The sequence below is a fragment of the Phlebotomus papatasi genome, chromosome 3 (genome assembly GCF_024763615.1).
Source record: "Phlebotomus papatasi isolate M1 chromosome 3, Ppap_2.1, whole genome shotgun sequence".
Classification (NCBI taxonomy): domain Eukaryota; kingdom Metazoa; phylum Arthropoda; class Insecta; order Diptera; family Psychodidae; genus Phlebotomus; species Phlebotomus papatasi.
In genome coordinates this window covers 75,238,240-75,258,853 of record NC_077224.1, presented here as the reverse complement: position 1 = coordinate 75,258,853, position 20,614 = coordinate 75,238,240, and the positions used below count along the sequence as shown (strand labels likewise).

General features: G+C 31.4%; 1 protein-coding gene across 8 annotated transcripts in view; it reads left to right on the top strand.

Moving 5' to 3' along the window:
- LOC129805784 (sodium- and chloride-dependent GABA transporter ine) overlaps nucleotides 1-20,614 on the top strand; it is a 35,252-nt gene that overhangs the window by 1,590 nt on the left and 13,048 nt on the right. For 5 of the 8 annotated variants that reach the window (XM_055853924.1, XM_055853925.1, XM_055853923.1 and 2 more), the window contains exons 2-4: nucleotides 3,693-4,149; nucleotides 5,880-6,138; nucleotides 15,241-15,428. In XM_055853924.1, the coding sequence (XP_055709899.1) occupies nucleotides 3,816-4,149; nucleotides 5,880-6,138; nucleotides 15,241-15,428 (781 nt within the window). In that variant the 5' untranslated portion in view covers nucleotides 3,693-3,815. Of the gene's footprint in view, nucleotides 1-3,179; nucleotides 3,544-3,692; nucleotides 4,150-5,879; nucleotides 6,139-14,824; nucleotides 15,121-15,240; nucleotides 15,429-20,614 lie in introns of those variants that run through there. The other 3 variants (XM_055853929.1, XM_055853930.1, XM_055853931.1) reach the window with 3 other exon arrangements.

Here is a 20,614-nt window from a genome sequence, read left to right as displayed (position 1 = left end):
CACTGGGCTTCCCTGAGTCGTCATAATACGCAAATAAACGAATTTGGGACTTGCTTCTTTCGTATCTTTTGAATCTCTTGGTTCAAAATAATTTTTGTAAACGTCCAGTTGAATTTTGAAAGAAATGGGATAACACCTTTTTATGTTACTAAAGTGGTGTCTAAATCTCTATGCTTACAAAAATAATCATTTTCGTAAAAGCTTCTTTTTTGCGATCTGTAGGAGAATTCTGTAATTTACGTGACATTGTCACGCGTGACTTCGAAACCTGACAATGCCAATCGAGCTTTCTTTTGTCATGTCATATGAGTTCGAAAATGCAATTCATTGATTTTTTAATGAAATCCCTTTACTTGATGATTTTACGAAAATACAGTACGTCTTGGTTGATTTGTTTAACAAAATTCATTGTCATTTGAATTGCCAGAAATCTCAAATATGTGACTTCTGACAATGCCACGTGATCTGAAATGGCAATGTCACGGCTACAGAATCGCATTTCCGAAAAAGCTCTCCTAAGATTCGAACCCAATTTGTCATATAGCATTGCCAGAGCGTTTTAGAATTCCCCATCTGGAAATGATTTTAAAAAAAACTTTTAGCATATCTTATTTCCAGCATTTTCATCATTTTCTGAACAAATTGAATTATTTATAAAAATAACGTAATTCTAATATTTTAATTTTTACTACCGCTCGCATTATTATAATAAGGTCTCGAATATTGGAAGAATTCTATGAAGATTCTGATAATTTTGCTTCAAGTTCACAAATTACGTATACAGGATCATTAGAAAGCTTTTGTGTCCATTAAATTACTATACCGTAGATGCAAGTGACTTTGCAAAGGTAGCAGTACATCCCTGTTTTCGTAAGCTTTTCTCTAATTCTAGCACTTAAGGATTCTTCGACCTGATGTAAGATAAAGTATCCTGTAGTCCGCCGATTCCTCAAATCAACCAGTATGGGGTTATTTATTCAATTTACATACATTTTCTAAAATATGATCCTATTTCTATTATATGAAAACCTTTAAAAAATTGGTTAAATAATTCCACCGGCCAAGTTGAGGAACCAGCCGACTTGAGGACACTTTAACTTATTATGTCCGATCTGTGAGGACTATCCTTAAGTCCCAGACAGAATTATAGAAAAGCATACGAAAAATTTTGGTGTGAAGTCACACCCGGAGTGCAAAGTCACCCGCATATATAGGGGAGACTGGGGCAATAAGTCACAAATCGAAAATTTTAAAATTCAATATCTTTTAAGATAAATAAGATAGCGGCTTAAAATTTTTTCCATAAAAAGCCCCCACAGGTCTTCTTCAATGTCGTAAGTTTGTTAGAATTTGAACAAGGAATTAACGAAATAAAAAATATCGAAATTTTTAGCCCTATTTATTAAATATTTTCCGTGCAGAAGATATCAATTATTAGCTACTTATTTTAAATTTGATGCACTGCACTGGTGAGTATTTCCCAAATTATCTGGATATTCTTTGAATACGAATCCGCTATCTATTTTAGAATTTTATAAAGATTGTGTTCTCTAGAAATCATTTTATTAAAAATGACCACTTGGGGTAAAAAGTAACAAAAACCGAAACAATTTCTGATGTTCCACGGTGAAAAGAAACGTCAATGCTATGTGTCGCCGCTTGTTGTTTGCATTGGTCAAACGATTTGCAGTCTTTTGTGTGTGTTTTTTGTAAAATAGCTTAAAATGCGCTTTTCTCGTTTTCTCACTTTTCTCGCAGAGAAAACGGTATTTTACAAAGGTGTAGAAGAATTAATTTCCATGAAAATATGTAATCTCGCTATTTTACTTAAATTTACGGAATCCCAGCGAATCAAACTGTGATAGTATCCTATGCCTGATACTATTTGCCCCAGCATTTTTTGAGAATAGTCACAAAATTACCTTTTAGAAAACAGTTCAATAAATATATTTCCTTACAAAATAGAAGAAAATGACTTTCACAGAGTTGTAGAGCGTTAAATTTCCTATAAAACTGTGCTAATTAGAAATTTTGGAGGTGCTCGGGTAGCTTTCAAAAAAATAAAATATCCGTTTTGTGACTTTTTGCCCCAGTCTCCCCTACGGTACTTGTTAAAAATAACTCAAAATGTTATAAAATCTTTTGCTAACTGTTTCTGTAAATAAAATTCGGAATTTTTAAAACACTTTTCCATAATTATAAATATATTATACATAGATAGTTTACTAAAGAAATCTTTCAGTGTTTTTGAGAATTGTAATAATAATGTTACGGAATGTTTTTCTTAAAATATTTTGTTCCCTCTGTAGTAGGGGAATGTAGGCATGGTTCGCACAGAGTGAACCTTCAAACGATGCGAATTTTCTCTTTGTTTTCAAAGAGCTGACTTACCATTTCTCATCTCGTTTCATGAGCTTCATAATTATCTATCGTATGGCTAAGAAGTGACGAACTAGCTCTTTGCAAACAAAGAGAAAACTTGCGTTGTTTGAAGGTTCACTCTGTGCGAACCATGCCTACATTCCCCTATTATAATTATTTAAGACTTCAAAATGTTATTAAAAAGGCTTTTGTGCCAAACAGGAAAGTACCAATCAGTTCATTGTAGAAGCTTTCAATTCTCATAGCTTATATATCTACAAAAGATCTTCCATCCGCATAAAAATTATTAAAATCGAGCAATAAAGCAGATATATATGATAATATTTTATGTTTCCTGCCTTTTATACAATTAAAATGAATTTTATGTTATAAAATTCTTCCTTGATTATAGTTTTCTGATTAACAATCTTCGAATGTCTTAAAATAAAATATTTAAATCCATCTTGAATATGCGAATTTTATGTAAAAACTAATTATTATTTTATTAATACTGTCCCAATATTTGAGTGCAATTACCCCACATTGATGGATTAGTGCATTCTGCTAGTCAGGTGAAATCTTCTTCTGCACAACAGACCAATGAAATTAAAAGAAGTACAACTAATATCAAATTCTGTTTATCATTTTTTTTTGCAAAACGTACACAAAATTAAATATACAATTCATGGATGAAACTGCCCCACTCTCTCCATATATCATATCATTTTCTGAAAAAAAAAATTAAGAAAATTATTCTATTTCAGTGAAAGTATCTCTGACATTGTTTGAGTTCTCGGTCTTTTTTAATTTAAATTAAACCCGTTTATCCGCAGATTAACTGAAATGTTTCATGTTTTCAAAAATCTAAAAAAATTAAAATTAATGAATTTTGAAATCTTTGTAATCTCTCAGCAATAACTCTCCAATTCTGATTCAAATTGTCTCTGTGTTGCCTTTGAAATACGAGAAAGATACAGAATTTGAGGCGAGGACATCAAATTTCGCACAAAACATTTTCCGAGCATTTTGTATGTCGTGAGAAGAATTTATTATTGGGTTAAGAGAATTGAGGAGAGTGAGGAAAAAAGAGCTATGAAAAGAAATTATTTTTATCGGGAACTCCCGCGTCTCAGTGAGTGCCGCCAATCAGCCACATGGCGCACGCACTGACCGAGTCATTAGGTCAGTAATGGAACAGATGATTGAATTTCAGAAGAGACACCCAATGAGCTCATCATATTGTCACAAAAAGATTCCTCTTTGCAATTTTTCACAGAAAATTACAATATTCTATGAAAAGCACGATCGCAATCTCTTTCAATTTTTCGCAGAATGGTATATTATCTGAGTACCTCCCCAGGAAAATGACACGCGAATGCCAAAGACTCTGACGAGTTCGTTCGCGAAGAGTTAAGTGAACTGAAAAGTGTGTGACTTGCCAAAGGGACTCAGTCATGGAGTCCCCGCCGGCAAATGGATCGGACACAGTGTCCATCAATGCTCAAAGGAATCACAAAACAGTGGCTGAGCTCCACTTCAATGCCATGGGTGGTAGTATGAGGCACAAACATACCTTGGAGACACCCACAACAACGGAGGAGTCTGCTAGACTTCTGCCCAGCACCTCCAAAAAATTCATCATTGTGCCATCGAGTGTTAAGAAGACCACCCTCGCTGTTGCATCACCTACAGACAGCATCGCCTCATCCAATGTGAGCCCCATCATGTCTCCACTGCCCATGGGAGCCAGACCTAAGCACTTCAACAGCATGAGATCGGTGAGATCAGGTACCTCAAGTCAATATTATATGGATTAAATATTCCAAAAGGGATTAGCATAAGCAAATTTGGTATTTGAAAAATATTTTAACATCAAATTTTTAAAAGAAAAAAAAATAGTTTCATGAATCTGTTGAGTTTAAATAAAATCAGTTGGTAAATCAGAAGGATTAGTGGTGAATGAATTGTGAGATTTAGATCTACTGATCGGCAGCTAAAAAGAGCCACGATTTTATATAATCCTAATCTTATTAAAGATTTTCATAAACGTTTTAATTCGGTTTATGTGGTAAATCTAATAACACTTAGTCGATAATAAAAAAAACAAAGTTATTAATAATATTCGGTTTTAATATTTGATTGCAAATCTTTGCCGATTCCACTCGTAATAGGTTGAGAGACTTATATTGAAAATTTAAAAACACTTTTCAAATGAATTCGTAATTAAAGTCGGTATGGAAATAGAAGTACGATTTTCAGAAAGATTTGTCTTTTGACATAAAAGAAACACTTCCAAATAAAATTGCAGAAATTATTTAAAAAAAAATGTTTTTAGAGAAACTGGAGCGGATAAAGAAGAAATAATCATTCTTTTAGTAGTAATATAAAAAAATATCGCATTCGTGATTCAATTTTCAACCATATTTTCTCTATTTTTTTTTTTTCAACATAATAAATTCTCGTTTTAACCTCAATATCGAGGGTAAAAAACAATCTGAGAGAAAGATGTACCTGAAGTAAAATATAGGTAATAAAATTCTAAATTAAACCCATAAAACAGATTGTAAAAGACAGTTTTAGTTTTCGAGATATCTTTGATTAAAGTTGGTATAAAGTTGATTTCTTTCATTAAGAAATACCGAATTTTTTAGCTTCATTTTTGATTAAGAAATTAATCGATTCAGCAAAATCGATGATAATATACAAGTATCATAAAACGGCATAAACGGTTTTCTAGATTCCAGGCACAAAAACAAAATTAAATCAAAATTATGAGTATTTTTGTAAAACATTTGACCTAAGCAATAGAAAAAATAGCTTAAGATCCCAGGGAGAAAATCACTGTTACAAATTGAAATTTATTGTTTTTATATAAAATTAACTTATTATATTGATATTAAATCTGTTCCAGAAGATGCCATAGAAAAACAATTACGAATAATTTAGAAAATAATTTTTTTATGTAAAAAAATAATTTAAATGACAAGGCACTTTGTGTACCCAATCAGTCTCTGGGAATTCATAATAATGACAGGAACTTTAGCCGCGAAAAAAAGGTTGTTCTATTAAAATATATTTTAAGGAAAAATAAGAATCAAACTTCTAAATCTTTCATAAAACATGTTTTAAAGAATTTATTATATCTTCCAGAATTCTTTCAATTTAACAATTTTATTTATTTATTTAAGAAATGATTTATTAGTTTAGAGGCTTGGCAATCAATGGACGATTTCTTACCGAAACACTTTTAAAGTGGTATTTATTGTTGATGATTATTGTTGTCGTAAATTGACGTCATTGATGATTAAAAGTGTTGTATTTAATCTAGACTAGACATAATGCCGCAGTTTTATTAGAAAAAATTGACCATAAAAATCACTTATAAAATAATAAAAAGATTTTATTACTGGGTTTAAAGCCAAAAGCATTCTAAAAAGAAAGATCAAAGATTATTGCACTGCTTTTTGGTTGGAAATTATGCCCGTTTCTAATGATTCTAAAACTTTTGTTGTGGGCAGGTGTTCTTATGCATCACGATGGAGCTCTGGCTACATCCACTCCAACTGTTGGACACGTTGGACATCATCCACCAACATCTCTCGCCCGATCTGGCTCCTACGTCTTCAGCGATTGTGGATCAGCGCGCCTGTTCTCAGACGCAACGTCTGTACGATCGTTGGCATCAATTGGAATGGGTTCTACGGATGGACGAAAAATGGTCATCCGGCGTGTGCCAAACTCCCCCACGGAACTTCTCACCATCCTCAATCCCCCAATGTAAGTGTACACAGAAACAGATTTCAGAGGTCATGTCCAATTTCCCTTAATTAAAATTAACAATACATCGATTGGGAAGTGGAAGTGCGGACACTATAATTTTCCTGTCACTGCCACCGCAATCTATGGCAAAAGAAACAATGTCAACATTGGCCCCTATTTCATTATAACTATATCAACTGACCACCTTCTCACAATAGTGCAAAATTCACACTTTTATTTATGGCATCCGCGAGCAAGATAAATTGGTTAGACGGCGATCGGGAGGGCAATTTTTTTTGCTCTTGTTGAAAAGTTGCGAAGATTCTCATTACATGGTTGCGTGACTTCTACCGGTATTGAAGCACAAGCGCCGAAAAAAAAATTCTGTTAATTAAGTAAATTTGATGAATCTTCTCTCATGAGACTCCCTTGCGCAATTCCACTCCAGATTCCTCTCGATCAGCCCAATTTTCACACCAAATAGATGCCCTCGGATCAATCTAAAATAGTTGTCTCAAACGATTCACTTTATATCACATTTTTCATCATTAACTGTCAGCAAATTTTAGCAGATCATGAATGAGATGATCTTACCAAATAAAAATTCATGAACGCGATTAGAATTGAAACATCATGAAAGATATGCAAATAATACAATAATTAAACTAGAAATGCTTGAGCATTTGAAAGTCATTCTCGCGATTTTATTGCAATTTTACAAATGCAATCCACTGAATTATCCATTTTTATAGGGGTTTTCCGGTATATTCGTCCCACGTACATTTTTATAGCTGATTTATTGCTATAGAGATTTTATGTAAAATTATTATATTAAATTGTATAATTGCGTAAACTTGTCATTCTGTTGTTGTATTCAAGTGTGAAGTTCAGTTGTAGAGACATAGTGGAGACATTAAAATAATTTAAAAAGGTATTATCATTTTTAGTCACTAAATATTCCAAAATGGTTAGTATGGAATACTACGTCGCTCAAAAAATACTATTTTATTTAATAAAAACATATTGAAAATGCCGAAATGGATCATAACTGTTCCATTAATATTTTGTTATTTTAGGATTGTGATTGTAACAATTTACTGTTTGCATCTTATTTCACTGATCAAGTAAAATTTTTACTGATCATTTTTTATCAAAATACTGATTAATCTGCGACAACCATTTTAAAAGACTATAAAGAATGTTAAATTTCATCATTTAGAATGAGAACATTATACAAAAAAAAACGATAGCGTTGTTTTTAACAAAATGTAGTAAGACTATAATAGAAAATTCAATAAATAAGTAAAGTATCATAACCTCTCAACGTTGAAAATTCTTTAAATATGTAAAAAGATAGAATCGAACTTGAGTTCAATTTCAAAATGTTGCAATAAGATGCACATTTTTTTAAATTCGAGTCTGCATTCTGCATCTGCACCCTCAATTCTGATTTATATGCTTAAGACAAGTAATAATTTTTTAAAGAAAAAAGATGTAAAGGAAAATATGCTGTTTTTTTTTAGTTTTCATGACCCACGTAACTTCTTAAGGAAAGGGAAAAGTGCCCCCGAAATATCATATGCAATTGTAAGAATAAATCAAAACCAGAAACCAGAGCAAAAATCTATGCATCTTATTCATAAATACGTATTCATATTTACGTTAGACTGACGTAAAATTTACCTAGAAAACAATTACGGAAGTAATCTAAGCAAAACACCTAATAGACTGATTTTATTAACTTTTTGTAAGTTTCTGGTATAGATATTTTATGCAAAAATAACGTAACATTTAGGTAACGGAGCGTCTAGAATTTAGGGCCACCCCTAGTCATTTAATTACGTACCACTAAAATTCTCATGACATAATTTTTACTTTATGGTGTTTTTTCCGAAAATATATTTGTGATTAGTGAATTAGCAAATTTGTTAAGAAAAAATTAAAATTCATCAAAAAATAAACTTAAAGTTAGTAAAAATCTATTTTGTCAGTAAAAAATTAAATAGTGTAAGATTTTTAAATTTCCCTTTACTAATATTTCACCATATTTATCAATTTTCTGTTTTACTGAACATTTTTACCAAAATACTACCTAATCTTCTGCAACCTATTTTTCCACGTGGTATAACTTATTTGAGTACGCCAAAAAAAAATTTTTCTAAGATCAAATAATTAATTATATGTGAATTATTGTCTGAAAATTGAGTCTGATAGGTAAACTATAATTATAATTTAAATAAAAACATAAATGAAAAAAGAATTTCGTTTTCAAATAACTTTTTAAATTATTTAATATTTTTCAACATACTATACAGGTTTCAAAAATTCATTGGATTGCGGATAATGCTTTAGTAAACCATGTCTAATACGACATTGCCTGATAGAATTGATAATATTTTGTTTAATAATTTTTAATAATTGATAATAATTTGTTTAAAACATACCATTTTAATTTTTCTTCTTTTGTTAATTAACAGATTATTAGTATGATTTGAGATAATTACAGATTAAAACGGAAATATTTGCTCAATTGATGGTACATGATTTACAAGGGGTTATTAAGTATCCAACTCACGACTCCAAGCTGTGATCTTTGAGTTAAAAGATTGTAAATTTTTGCAATATTTATACTCACCATTCCATCAAATATTTATTTTTAAGCATTTGTTTTGATTTCAGAATTTGAAAAATTAAATTATTTCAGAAATGTTGATTTGATGAGAAATAATTACTATTTATATTTCTAATTTCTTTTTGGATTTTTTTATTATTTACAAATATTCAAAAATTGTGCTTTAACTATTTTAGTGTAATTAAGAAACAAATAAATAAAAATATAAAAAAAATTATTTGAGTGAAAGAAAAATTCTAATATTTTTTCACTTTGTTTTATAAATTTGCTAAAATTTTGAACGTTTTCGTATGCAGAATTGTCTCTCAAATAATCTGAGAATACCCAAGATGAACTAATGGAAAAATTATTGTATAATATTTACTTCATATAAAATAGTCTTTTAAAATTCTTAAAGTATTTATTAAATAAATAAATACAATCCTAAACCTTCAAGAAAAACAAAATATTGTGTGAATCATTTTGTATAAATAATTCTTCCCCATTTATCTTGAATAAAAATTTATGTAGGAGCAGGTTTTCGGACTTCACACACATTCTGGTTTCGAACATTTCATATTTTTCGCATATTTCTTTACTCAATCTGAATGTATGGCAATATATTTTAATAGCTAGTCTTAAGTCACACATTTCCTGAAAAAACTGGATCAGATCAAGGGTTAGATACATTAAAAGAATATGTGGTGTTCGAAACCAGAATGTGTACGTACAAAGATTGAAAACCTTCCTCTAAGCCAGATTCGTAGGAATATTCATTTAATCTTCAATTTAAGAAAAGCAACGATTCTATATTCCTAAAGATAATAGAATCTTTTAGGACACTTAGATGATCTGTCTTTTTTAATGATTTTTTTAATAAAGAGGGGAAGGCCTTCAGGCTTCACACATCTAATCTTCGAACACTTCATATTTTTCCGGATCCCGGTCTAAATTCTGAAAGCCAAAATCCCGAAAACCAAAATCCCGAAAGCCAAAAACCCGAATTCTTAAAAGTGTCATAGCTAGTCCCACGATTGCACTCGCGCTTGCTGGAGGCAAAGGGAAATTATCTGTGCTTAGGGAAATTATTCTACACTATTCTTCATATAATTTCATCCCTTTCAGGATTTTGAACATTTGGGAATTTTGGGAATAAATGTAAAGTGTTAGAATACAGAATGTGTGCGAGTCCTAAAGGCATTTCCGTAATTTAATGATTTAACTCATGAAAGCGATTTCGATTAGAAAATAAATTTTGAGGCATTTTATATCAAGTTATAGATATACACAAAACTATATTTCTTAAACTGTATTTCAATCAAAAAATATTTAAATTTAAAATGAATAATGTTTGTTTAAATCCAATAGGTGGGGTATCTGACGGATTATATAGGATTCAGATCTTTCGGTGTTCGTCAGGGGCAGCTTTTTCCTCAATTAAAAACTCAAAATTTTACTCCAAAGCTTTCGACCCTTTGCTTTTCGCTTTTCTTTTGATTGTTTAAATTTTAATCATTCAATTAGTTTGACCTATGAAGAGAAATTGATCAACAGCTAAATTTGCAAATTGGAATCCTCTTTTTAATAAGTCTTCAAAAAATTACACCTCATTAAAAATTAGGCAATAAAAATGATGAACATGTTTAAAAGAGATCACTTTAGACACACGATCGCATGATAAGAAAAGCAGATAATTTACGACCTATTTAAATTCTTAAAATTCTCAGCCATTTATGCTCTTCCTGCACTTTGTTGTCATTTTCCGGTCACTTGATCATCTCCAGTTGTTTGATTACTTGCAGAATTTTTTTCCCATTATTTTCCCAATGAAATACAGTGCATTTTCGCCATGGTGGCTGATTTTTCCTTGATACTGCCTGGTTTGAACCTGAAGTTGACAAAAAATTTATTACAATTGCACACAAGAGTTTTCATACTTAATTTGTAATTCACAATCATATGACTGGATGTCAGGTCTCTCTCACAGGCAAATTGACGTCAAATTGTGGTGTGAGAATTCAGACCAAGATTGTTTACAGAGTGTCTGTGAGCTCGAAAGTGGATGTTTCTCATTTTGAGATCATTTACTTCATCTATTTGATAATATTAAATCTGGCTATTTAGCCTGATTATTCTATAGAATTTACAACTCTAGCTAAAATACGGGTGTATTGTTGAGTTTAAAAAAGCGAGCTTTCTTACATCTTTTCCTCCAGGCTTTCGATCTATTTGCACAGATGATCATCACAGGTGATACAATATATTTTAAAAGTGGCTTTTTTCTTGCTGTTCAAGCCCATTTTGCAGAGGCTGGAGAAGATGTGGTGTCCACAATTAATGGGAACGCATGTCGCTAGCGAAATTTATTACTAACATCTTCTGCTTTATTTATGAATTAACACACAAAATTGCCTGATTTTCGTTTGGAGTGCGGTTTGGCATTGAAAAACCTTCCTTTTTTCCACTCCATGTTAATGAAATGACCGCCAGTGAAACTCAATTGAGGAAATTGCACTCTAAGCCCACAAATTGCTAATGAACATCCCGATTGTTGCACACTTTTTTTGTCATTCACCATCGTCAACATAAACAAGATTGACCGCTAAATTGATCAATGCATTGTCAAGTGCAATTTTATTCAAATGCACCTCCACAAGAAGTCCGTGGGCGCTCAATTTAGTGCTAAAAGCTTTTGGGAGGAAAGGAAATACTTCCTGGATGGAATGCAATGCAATAGTTGCAGATGTTAAATTGGCAGTTTTGATTAACAGACTTATTCAAGTATTGAATTCTTATTTTGTTAAATAGAATTTCGCGATTTAATTACTTTTTTTTCAATTTTCAATATTCTTTTGACATCTTTTATTAAACGATAGTTTTTTTTGTATATTAGGCTTTGATCCTTTAAATAAACCTTTAAAAAATTTGTCCTATTGACAAGTCAGGATATGCAATATTGTGTTTTCTTAATTTTTCATAAATAGAACTAATATTTCCAAATGTTCTATGACATCTTAATTTTAAAAACAAAAAATGTACAGTAGAAGACTATATAATAGGTCTCTTGCAAATAATTCTCTGTAATTTATTGGTGGAAGCACAAGAAATATACGCAAGATTAAACTTTTTCAAATTTGTTGTTATGTTACTTGTTGTAGTCAGACTGAAAAGATGTTTATAAAAGAAAAGTTCCATAGAGGAACTATAGGCCTTCCCACAAGGGCGAGTTCGGGACATCCATTTATTATATTTTCTTATACAGTATCTTCTTATACAGTCTTATGAATCCCCAAAGACTGATTGGGTACACCATGTGCCTTATCCCTAAGGTTAGCCCTCTGAGTGGGAGGGCAGATCCATTGTATATACAGTAGAGCCCCGCTATAGGCCACTTTTGGTTCCAGATTTGACACTTGGGTCCCACTATAGTCCATGTCATTTTTTTAAAATTATCAACGACTTTTAGTATTGAAATTGCTCGACGGCTTCCACTTTCTTTGCGATTGTGGTAGTTGTCCTCGCTCTCTCCATTATGGATCACAATTATCACAACTACTCAATTAAGTTTGCCAAAAATATTAAAATAATTATGACAACATTGCATGTCGCGTACTAAAAAAAACATAATCTAACTTAAAATCAGTGTTTTGAAATCAACGGCCGATATATTGTGGACTATAGAGCGATAGCCTATAGCGGGATTCTACTGTACAGGGATTAGGTTATCAGTCCCATGCCCCGTGGAATCAAGTGCAGTGAAGCTCACTGGATGCAATTCGAACACCTTTAACGCCAGAAAAATGCCTGGTGATCTAAGAGGATTCGAATCCGGGACACTTGCATCATAGAGCGGGTGCTCTACCACTTGGCTGGGTATTAAGGGCAAGTGGTTAAGCAATGAACCAAATAAATGTTCTGACTAAATTTAGAGGTTTCCTTACGTTCTGATAAATGTATTTTTGCATTAAATAGTCAGAAGAGTAATGTCCTTTACACACTAGAGCAATTTATGTCCATATTGAAGCAAATTCCCTACGCTTATGTAGGAAAAACTCTTCAATATAGACATAAATTTCTCTAGTGTGTATAGGCCATAAGTTTTAGGCCCTTTCATTTTTAAAGTGTTAAGGCATTTTAGATGAACTTTAAAATCACGTATTTTTGTTAATTTTTTCGTATTTTTATCTTATTGCAATATGTTAAAATTATTCTCTCAATTTTAAGTCAATCAGTCAAATAAAAGCAGATTTTTTCCTAATTTAGGACATATTTCATGGAAGCTTCTTAATTCTATGTTTGAAATGCAAAAATTTTAATCATCAGCAACTTTTACAACCGCCTATCCCTAATGGGGTCGCGGGCCTGTCGATCCTCCGCAACTTCAGGAAGATGTTCGCGGCCAATCCCAAGACGCTTCAAAGCAAGATCCTGAATTTCATTTAGCCATCTTGTCCTAGATTTGCCTTAGTTTTTAATGCTAATTGAATTGTATTTGAAATTCCTTTTCAGGAGTATTTTAGAGTCTTGAAAAGTAGATTATAGTCATTGTTTTCTTTCAAGTAATTTTTAATATAGGGAAGTGGGGCATCTTTGAATTGGAGCACCTTTAAAATTAGACGTTTTTATGCTAATTTTCAAATAGTACTAAGCCTTATCATAATGCAATTTAGATTCACAATTAGTTTGTAGATCTTAATTATTCACAGTAAGGTCCACTTCCTCTTAAAAGTAGGAGAAAAATGCCTAATTTCAAAAGTGGCCCACGATGTTTGTCCGTTCGGATGTCGCCAGCTCTAGAGGCTAAATGGTTAGAGATGGAGGGACTTCCCCATAAGTCAACCCAAGGATTGTTAGCATGCCTCTCATTTTTCCCTGCATCCTTCCTTTTCCACTCCAAAACCATGTTTTTCCAAAAGCATGATACGCTTTGTCACCCCTTTTCTAAATTTTTCTAAAAATTTCTAAGTTCCTAAAAGTCGGATTTTTCAAAGAAAATTTTGAAAATCAAAAATTGAAAAGTGACTTTTAATTTTTTTTTAATTTCTTTAAAATTTTGTAATTTGTATATATATTTTTAATATTGATTTTTAAGATTGATTTGATCTTAAAAATCTTATTCTTTTACAATTAGGGGAAACTGGGGCACCACCAAACACGGGGTACCACCAAACACTAATTTTTATTTCTAAATTACTTGGACTATCTCGACCATTCCTTCAGTGGACGAGCATCCCTATAGTGCCTAATAAATTCCAATCGGTCTTATCGTCTGATATCCAATATTCGATTAAAAAATCGCAGTGTTTGGTGGTACCCCGTGTTTGCTGGTGCCCCAGTTTCCCCTAAGCACTAAAATCTTTGAATCTTTATACTTGATTTAACGATCAAGGTATAGTAGGGAGGTGTAAGTGTAGTGGGTCACTACCCACTACACCTTTAAACTTAAAAAAAAAGACCTTGAAACTTTAAAAATTTCTTTGTGTCTCTTATGACCCTTGTGACTTAGTCGTCCAAGGGCTAAATTTAGATTTAAGAAAACTTATTATTAAACTAAATTAAACTTCCGTGCTTTTTTTCATAAATATGCAAAAACTTTCAAATTGTATTGAATGACGTCAAAATCTAAATGTTGCCATTTAATTTGTTTTGAATTAAATTCACATTTACTCTTTCTCGATCAAATTAATGAGTGAATTGTGCTAGTTTTTATTTAAAATAAACAAGTACTTTTTGTGGTTAATCACTTTCCTGTCTCATGTTTCCTGCCAACCATTGGATCATAGATTTTTACAGACGAACGTTCAATTGCTCCAATTCTAATCATAGAAAAATTGTTGCTATCAATTTTTTTCCAACGTCAAAACTATTTTAACCTTGATTGACACGAAATATTCATACATGTTAATTGTGAACTTTGAAAAGTGTTTTATCAAGCATTGCAATCTATAGAAATTGTCTATAGTCTAAACACTGATAGAAGTGTTTCAAGAAAGCAATATTTAAATTGGTCTTGAGATCAAAGAGATCAAATGACATAATAAGAACCAAATGATGGTCACGAAAGTGAAATTTATGCACTATACTTGGCATCACTCTTCTCTAAATTGCTAAGTGAGACGATATTGCCGCATTTATTTGATTACTTAGCACCTGGTATTCCGAAGCTCTGGGTGAGTGAGAATGAGGCTGAACTCACACAAAACTGGGTCTCTTTTAGTCTAAAAGTGAGGCTCAATGGAGTAACAAGGTGTTTACTGATATTAAAAGATTAAAAAAATGCCCGGTGAAAAGAGTGCAAAAGTGGTGTTAGTAGAAAAGCAGGATACGACAATTCTCACTAATCATTTTAAAGAACCCAGTCTTTTTAAATTCCCTACAAATACCCGAAGGTAGTTTAAGATTCTCTGAGCTTTTGTCCTGTGATTGACATACAATTGAATTGTTGATATGATTGATGAACAATTAAATTTTTAATTAATATTCTTCTCTGGTTTCATGGACAATTGCAGACCACAAGAGGAGGATTTCGAGAATGATAGTTATGCTGGAATATCCGATAATTCAGACTCGGCTAATCTGAAACCAAGAAGACAGCACTGGGCCAATAAGATGCAGTTTGTTCTGGCTTGCATTGGATATTCCGTTGGATTGGGCAATATGTGGCGGTTCCCGTATCTGTGCTACTCAAGTGGCGGAGGTAGGTTGCTCTTTTTGCCATATTAAGCTCAATTGCCAGCTTTATTATCTTTCACCCACTCTCCCTGGCAAGAAGACAGTCATATATCGCAACTTCCTATCTGTTTTGCTCTTTTATTAAGCCCATTCAGCGGCTGAGATAAGGTTTCAGAAATTTCACGAAATTTACAAGCACGAGATGTCAGAGAAGCTGTCGCAATTAGTAATCTCCCACAGAGTAGATTGTGATAAGCTGATAAGAAAGATTTTTGATTGATGAATAAATGTTTCTTTTGGTTTCTTCTAAATATTGCGAAAAAAGACTAAACAAAAAGCAATAAATCTTCGGTAAAAGTAATGGAAATTTTTCTAAAATGTTTCTTAATGGAAAAATCTTCTTTTCTGGAACTGATTTCAAAATTCTTAATATTGCTGAAATGTTTCTAAAAATCCACTCTCTTTGAAATCCTACTGGAAATTGCTGTGCAATAAAGCAAGGTTTAATTACGCTATTTTCAATGAGAAGTCATTAAACCTTATTTCACATTGTTTGCTCATGATGTCTTGACATAAACTAACGATTGTGGTCCACAGTTATATTATAAAAATCCACAATTAAACAGCACTTTCATTGCAAGTGATGTTGACTGCATAGTCTCCACTACGTTTACTTTTACTATAAACAAATTATTAAAAAAATAATTTGAATAATAAGAATAAAATAATAAAAAAAATAATGTTAAGAAATGATTTATAAGTATTATTATATTATTGGTAAAAGTCTTAAATACATGTATACATGAAGCATTTGCAGAACATTCAAAATTTGCCCTAAGAAATCCCTCATGATCAATGATTTCACTCGCAAGAAACAACATTTCTATGGATTAAAGTTTTTTCCAAAGGTAGGGGGAAGTGGGGCACCTTTGAAATTGGGATTTTTCTCCTATGTTTAGGTGGAACTGAACTAAATCATAATTTAATTTAGCTTATCAAAATGTTTGTGCAGCTAAATTATATCACCATAAGTTTCAATTTGATTTAAAAATAGATGAAAAATCACAATTTCAAAGGTATCCGACTTTCAAAGTTGCCCCACTTCCCCCTATGACTTTTTTTTGGGACTGAGGTAGTGTAAAATATTTCTAACCCATTAAAGCAAATGTATTTACTTGAAATACCGGTGAAGGAATGTTTATATTTTGGAATTTGTTCATTGCTGATTGATAGATGATTCTAGCATCTTATCAGATGAGTAATGAGACGCTATCAAACATGAGCCTTATCAATAACTAAATTTAAAATTTTTACATTTATTTACGTAATATGAATTTCTAAGAACATTTGTCATCTAGTAGAACTCAAATAAGAAAGGAGAAAGAAGAAAAAATTTATCAAAACCGATGCAATTTTAAAATTTTGCGTAATGAATTTCTAGTTTTGTTTGGTTTTTTTCCCACCTTATTCAAGAACTAATGCTTTTTTAACTAAAGCAATCGTCCAGAAAAAATTGGATTAAATCGTCTAAAGTTTATGTATATTGTTAAATGCGTCAAATATAAATGGGTTTTGAAAATATTACTATTATAAATTTATTTTGCAGTACCCGGCTTTTATTTCAATTTTGTACATTGTTCAGTTTCCAAATTTTTATTCATATTGCTTCGTAAAAAATATCCATTCAGACGGTTCAATCATTTGCACCGGACGAGAATCGAACTCATAAATGTGACAGTCGAGTCAAGGGTCCCACCACCCAAGACCCAAACGTGCTTACCATTTGTACCAATTGCACCCTTAATGAAAATAAATTTGAAAAAATTGGTAATCATCTTTACAACCTAGAAGTTTAAGGAGAATTCTAATGAATTAAAGGATATCAATTGACCAAACAACAATATTTTATTGACCATTTTTAATTTCTAAATATTAATAATGGAACAGAAAGTACAAATTTTCTGCTTTAAACAATTGTAAAAAAATATTAAATTGTTAAATTTTTAGATTATAAATACACTTGAACCTTAAAAGAAATATTTATTGTAATTTTTCATTTGTAATGTCTTCAAAAAATCTTTTTTTTTATAAGTTTCTTCAAAGCAAAATTTTTTATGAGTTTTCTTAATCTATAGCTTGAATTGATTTAAATTAAAATGGTTCTTTACTGAACACGGAAACTACCCAAGCTCAAAAAAAATTTAGAACCTAAAACAAATCTTTCAGAATTGTTTTAGAATTTACTGAATATTAGAAACAATATTATTATAATTTAGTATAACACATCACATAAAAATTTTAAGACGATTCAAATTATGAGGTGTTTACATGAGTATAAATTTATAAATTTTTAATAACAGAAATTAAAAGATTTTGTTTTATTTATTCATAAAAACAGAACAGGAACATTGGTTTAAATGGACTTAAGTTTCTATATGATTTCTCATTAAAATTAATTGAAAAACATTAATTTTAATGAGATACTAAGGTCCGAAGGAACATCTGTTCGACAGGGAACCCCTAATGACACTTTTGTCAAAATTTTGAAATTTCTTTTATGTAAAAAGTAAGTAATATGACGTTTTTTTGTAATATACTTTTCCCTGCAGAGAGAGATGTTCAAATATAATAGGGGGAACTGGGGCAGTAGTAATCTGGGGTAGTTGTAAACACTGTTTCAATAATTTTAAGACTCCAGAGGATAAAACCCATAAGCATTCATAGATACCATGGGGATGTATGTCCACAGATGAATTGGTCAATATAATCCTAATACTTTAAAAATAAAAATCATTTTTCCTGAAAATGTTGATATTTCAATTATTTTGATCATTTGGATTTCCACCTGGAAATTAAAAACTGTGTAGAATAATCGAAATGTAGCAATATCAGTTCTTTCCTACATCTTTTTGGATTATATTTATGCATTTACTAGAGAAATTCATATTCTCATTTTTTTGAAAGAATTAATAATTGGTCAGAAAACAGCATATGGGGTAGATGTAATCAGGCAATTTCAATTTCACAAAATGAGTAGGTAAAAGAGCGGGAATTGACCTTCATGCGAAATATCTATAATTCATAGATTACGAAAAAAATTGGTGGCACTGTGTTCAATAAAAAGTCACATGATGTCAAAATATGGGGAAAATCCATTGAAAAATGTCTTTGATATGCATGCTTTTAGTTTTTTTTGCTATTTTAATTATTCTTTGTAAAAAGTGTCGTGATTTTTTGAAAAATATACAGTTTTTATATATCTCTTAAGTCATTAAAATAATAGAAAGTGGTGCAAAGTTAATTTCAAGGGTGGGAAAAAAGGTGTTTACATCCTCCCCAGAAAGTGGTTACTTCTACCCCAGGTATTTTGTGAAAAGAGAAAAATGCACAGTGACACAAATTTTATTTTTATGGAAAACTCAATTGTTTTCCAGCATCCGCATTACCCTCGACGAATTGCCTATACCCAAGGGTAAAACATGAGCTAAGAAATATTTTCCAAAAAATCACGGTGTCCTTGGAAAATCACCTCAAATTCGCATCTATCGAAAATGGTTACATGTGCCCCAGTCTCCCCTATACCAAATGGTACACAGCAGGGTGTAGTATGTTGGTACAGGGTCTTGTCCTGCCACGAATCCAGTGTCTGGCTGGACCTATTAAAATTTCTGTCACTTTTATTTATTCCATATAACTTTTGTTGTTATTTCACTTCAAGTAATTTTTGTAAATCAAGTCCGGCTTTTACTAATAAATTCGATATATTTTAATGTTCATATAGGACAAACTGTTAAAAAAAAAATAACTTCATTAAATGAAAAATTTACTTTAAATTTCAATTTCAAAATTTTAAATTTCACATTGAGAAACTTTCATTTTTTGTACGATTTTCATTTTTTTTGACTATTTGAATTTTTTCCAAAAATTTATTTGTTTGAATATAATGCAACCAACGATAAGGGTAAATTACGAAATTACGGATATGGTAAAGAATTGCCTTCTCGCTGTTTCTAAATTAAACACATAAGAACAGTTTTAGAAAAATAAAAATAAAATTTATCTACCTTTTAGGGGAATGTAGGCATGGTTCGCACAGAGTGAACCTTCAAACGATGCGAATTTTCTCTTTGTTTGCAACCAAACCTACCGTTTCTCATCTCGTTTCATGAGCTTAATAATGACATACCTTATGGCGGCGTCTACATCACTAGAAGCAATTTTCATCAAAAATTGCCTTTTTTAAAAAAATGTGACTTTTCTGCCTACAAGAATAAGGGAAATTTTCTTTAAAAAGGCATTTTTTAAAGAAATTTCTACTAGTGTGTATACGCCATAGTAATTACGAACTAGGCCTTTGCAAACAAAGAGATATTTGCGTTGTTTGAAGGTTCACTCTGTGTGAACCATGCCAACATTCCCCTACCATGATCAAATCACAATCCTTTCAGACTCATTAAATTAATTTTTCTGGATCAAAATTTTTCAATTTCTGAGCATTGCTTGTTTTGTCCAAAAATTGTTCAAATAATAAAATCCACAAATAAAAATTATTTCTAAAATTATTTTATTACTTACCTAGATTAATTTCATTTTCTAGAATTATACCTTAATATTTTTTTGATTCCTGTCTGGCCAAAGATTTTACATAATTCTGGTTGTCTAATTTCTCTTGACAATCAGGCGATGAATAACGTGACCATCAGAACAAATTCAATTTAGTTTTGAATTTAAAAGATTTGGATATATACAAAGCAGTTTAGAAAAAAACGGATGGTAATTTTGTTTCCATAAACCTTCTCGATCTAAAGTTCTGTGAGAGGCATAAGAATTTAAGTTTTTAAAATAATATAAAAATTTAATTTTTTGGCATTTTTCTCATACTGAGAGATTTTTTTGCTAGCAGAAAATTTTAACACTTATGGCTAAGATTAGGAAAGAAATTGATTAACTGGTTGAGCATCCGCCATATGATGCAAATATCTTGAGCACATTCGAAAAAAAACGATTAAAACTTATAACTATCTTTTACGTTGAACCGGTGCAATTTGATCTTTCCTCCAGTCATCCGACAGATCCTTTCACCCTTCTCCCCCTGATCTCTTTTCCAACCACCCTTCCTTACCTCTCACATCAACTCAAAGCCCCTCATGTTCATTTGCAATCTTCCTTTTATGGATAACCCCAATGATCACTCACAATACCGCAAAGGGA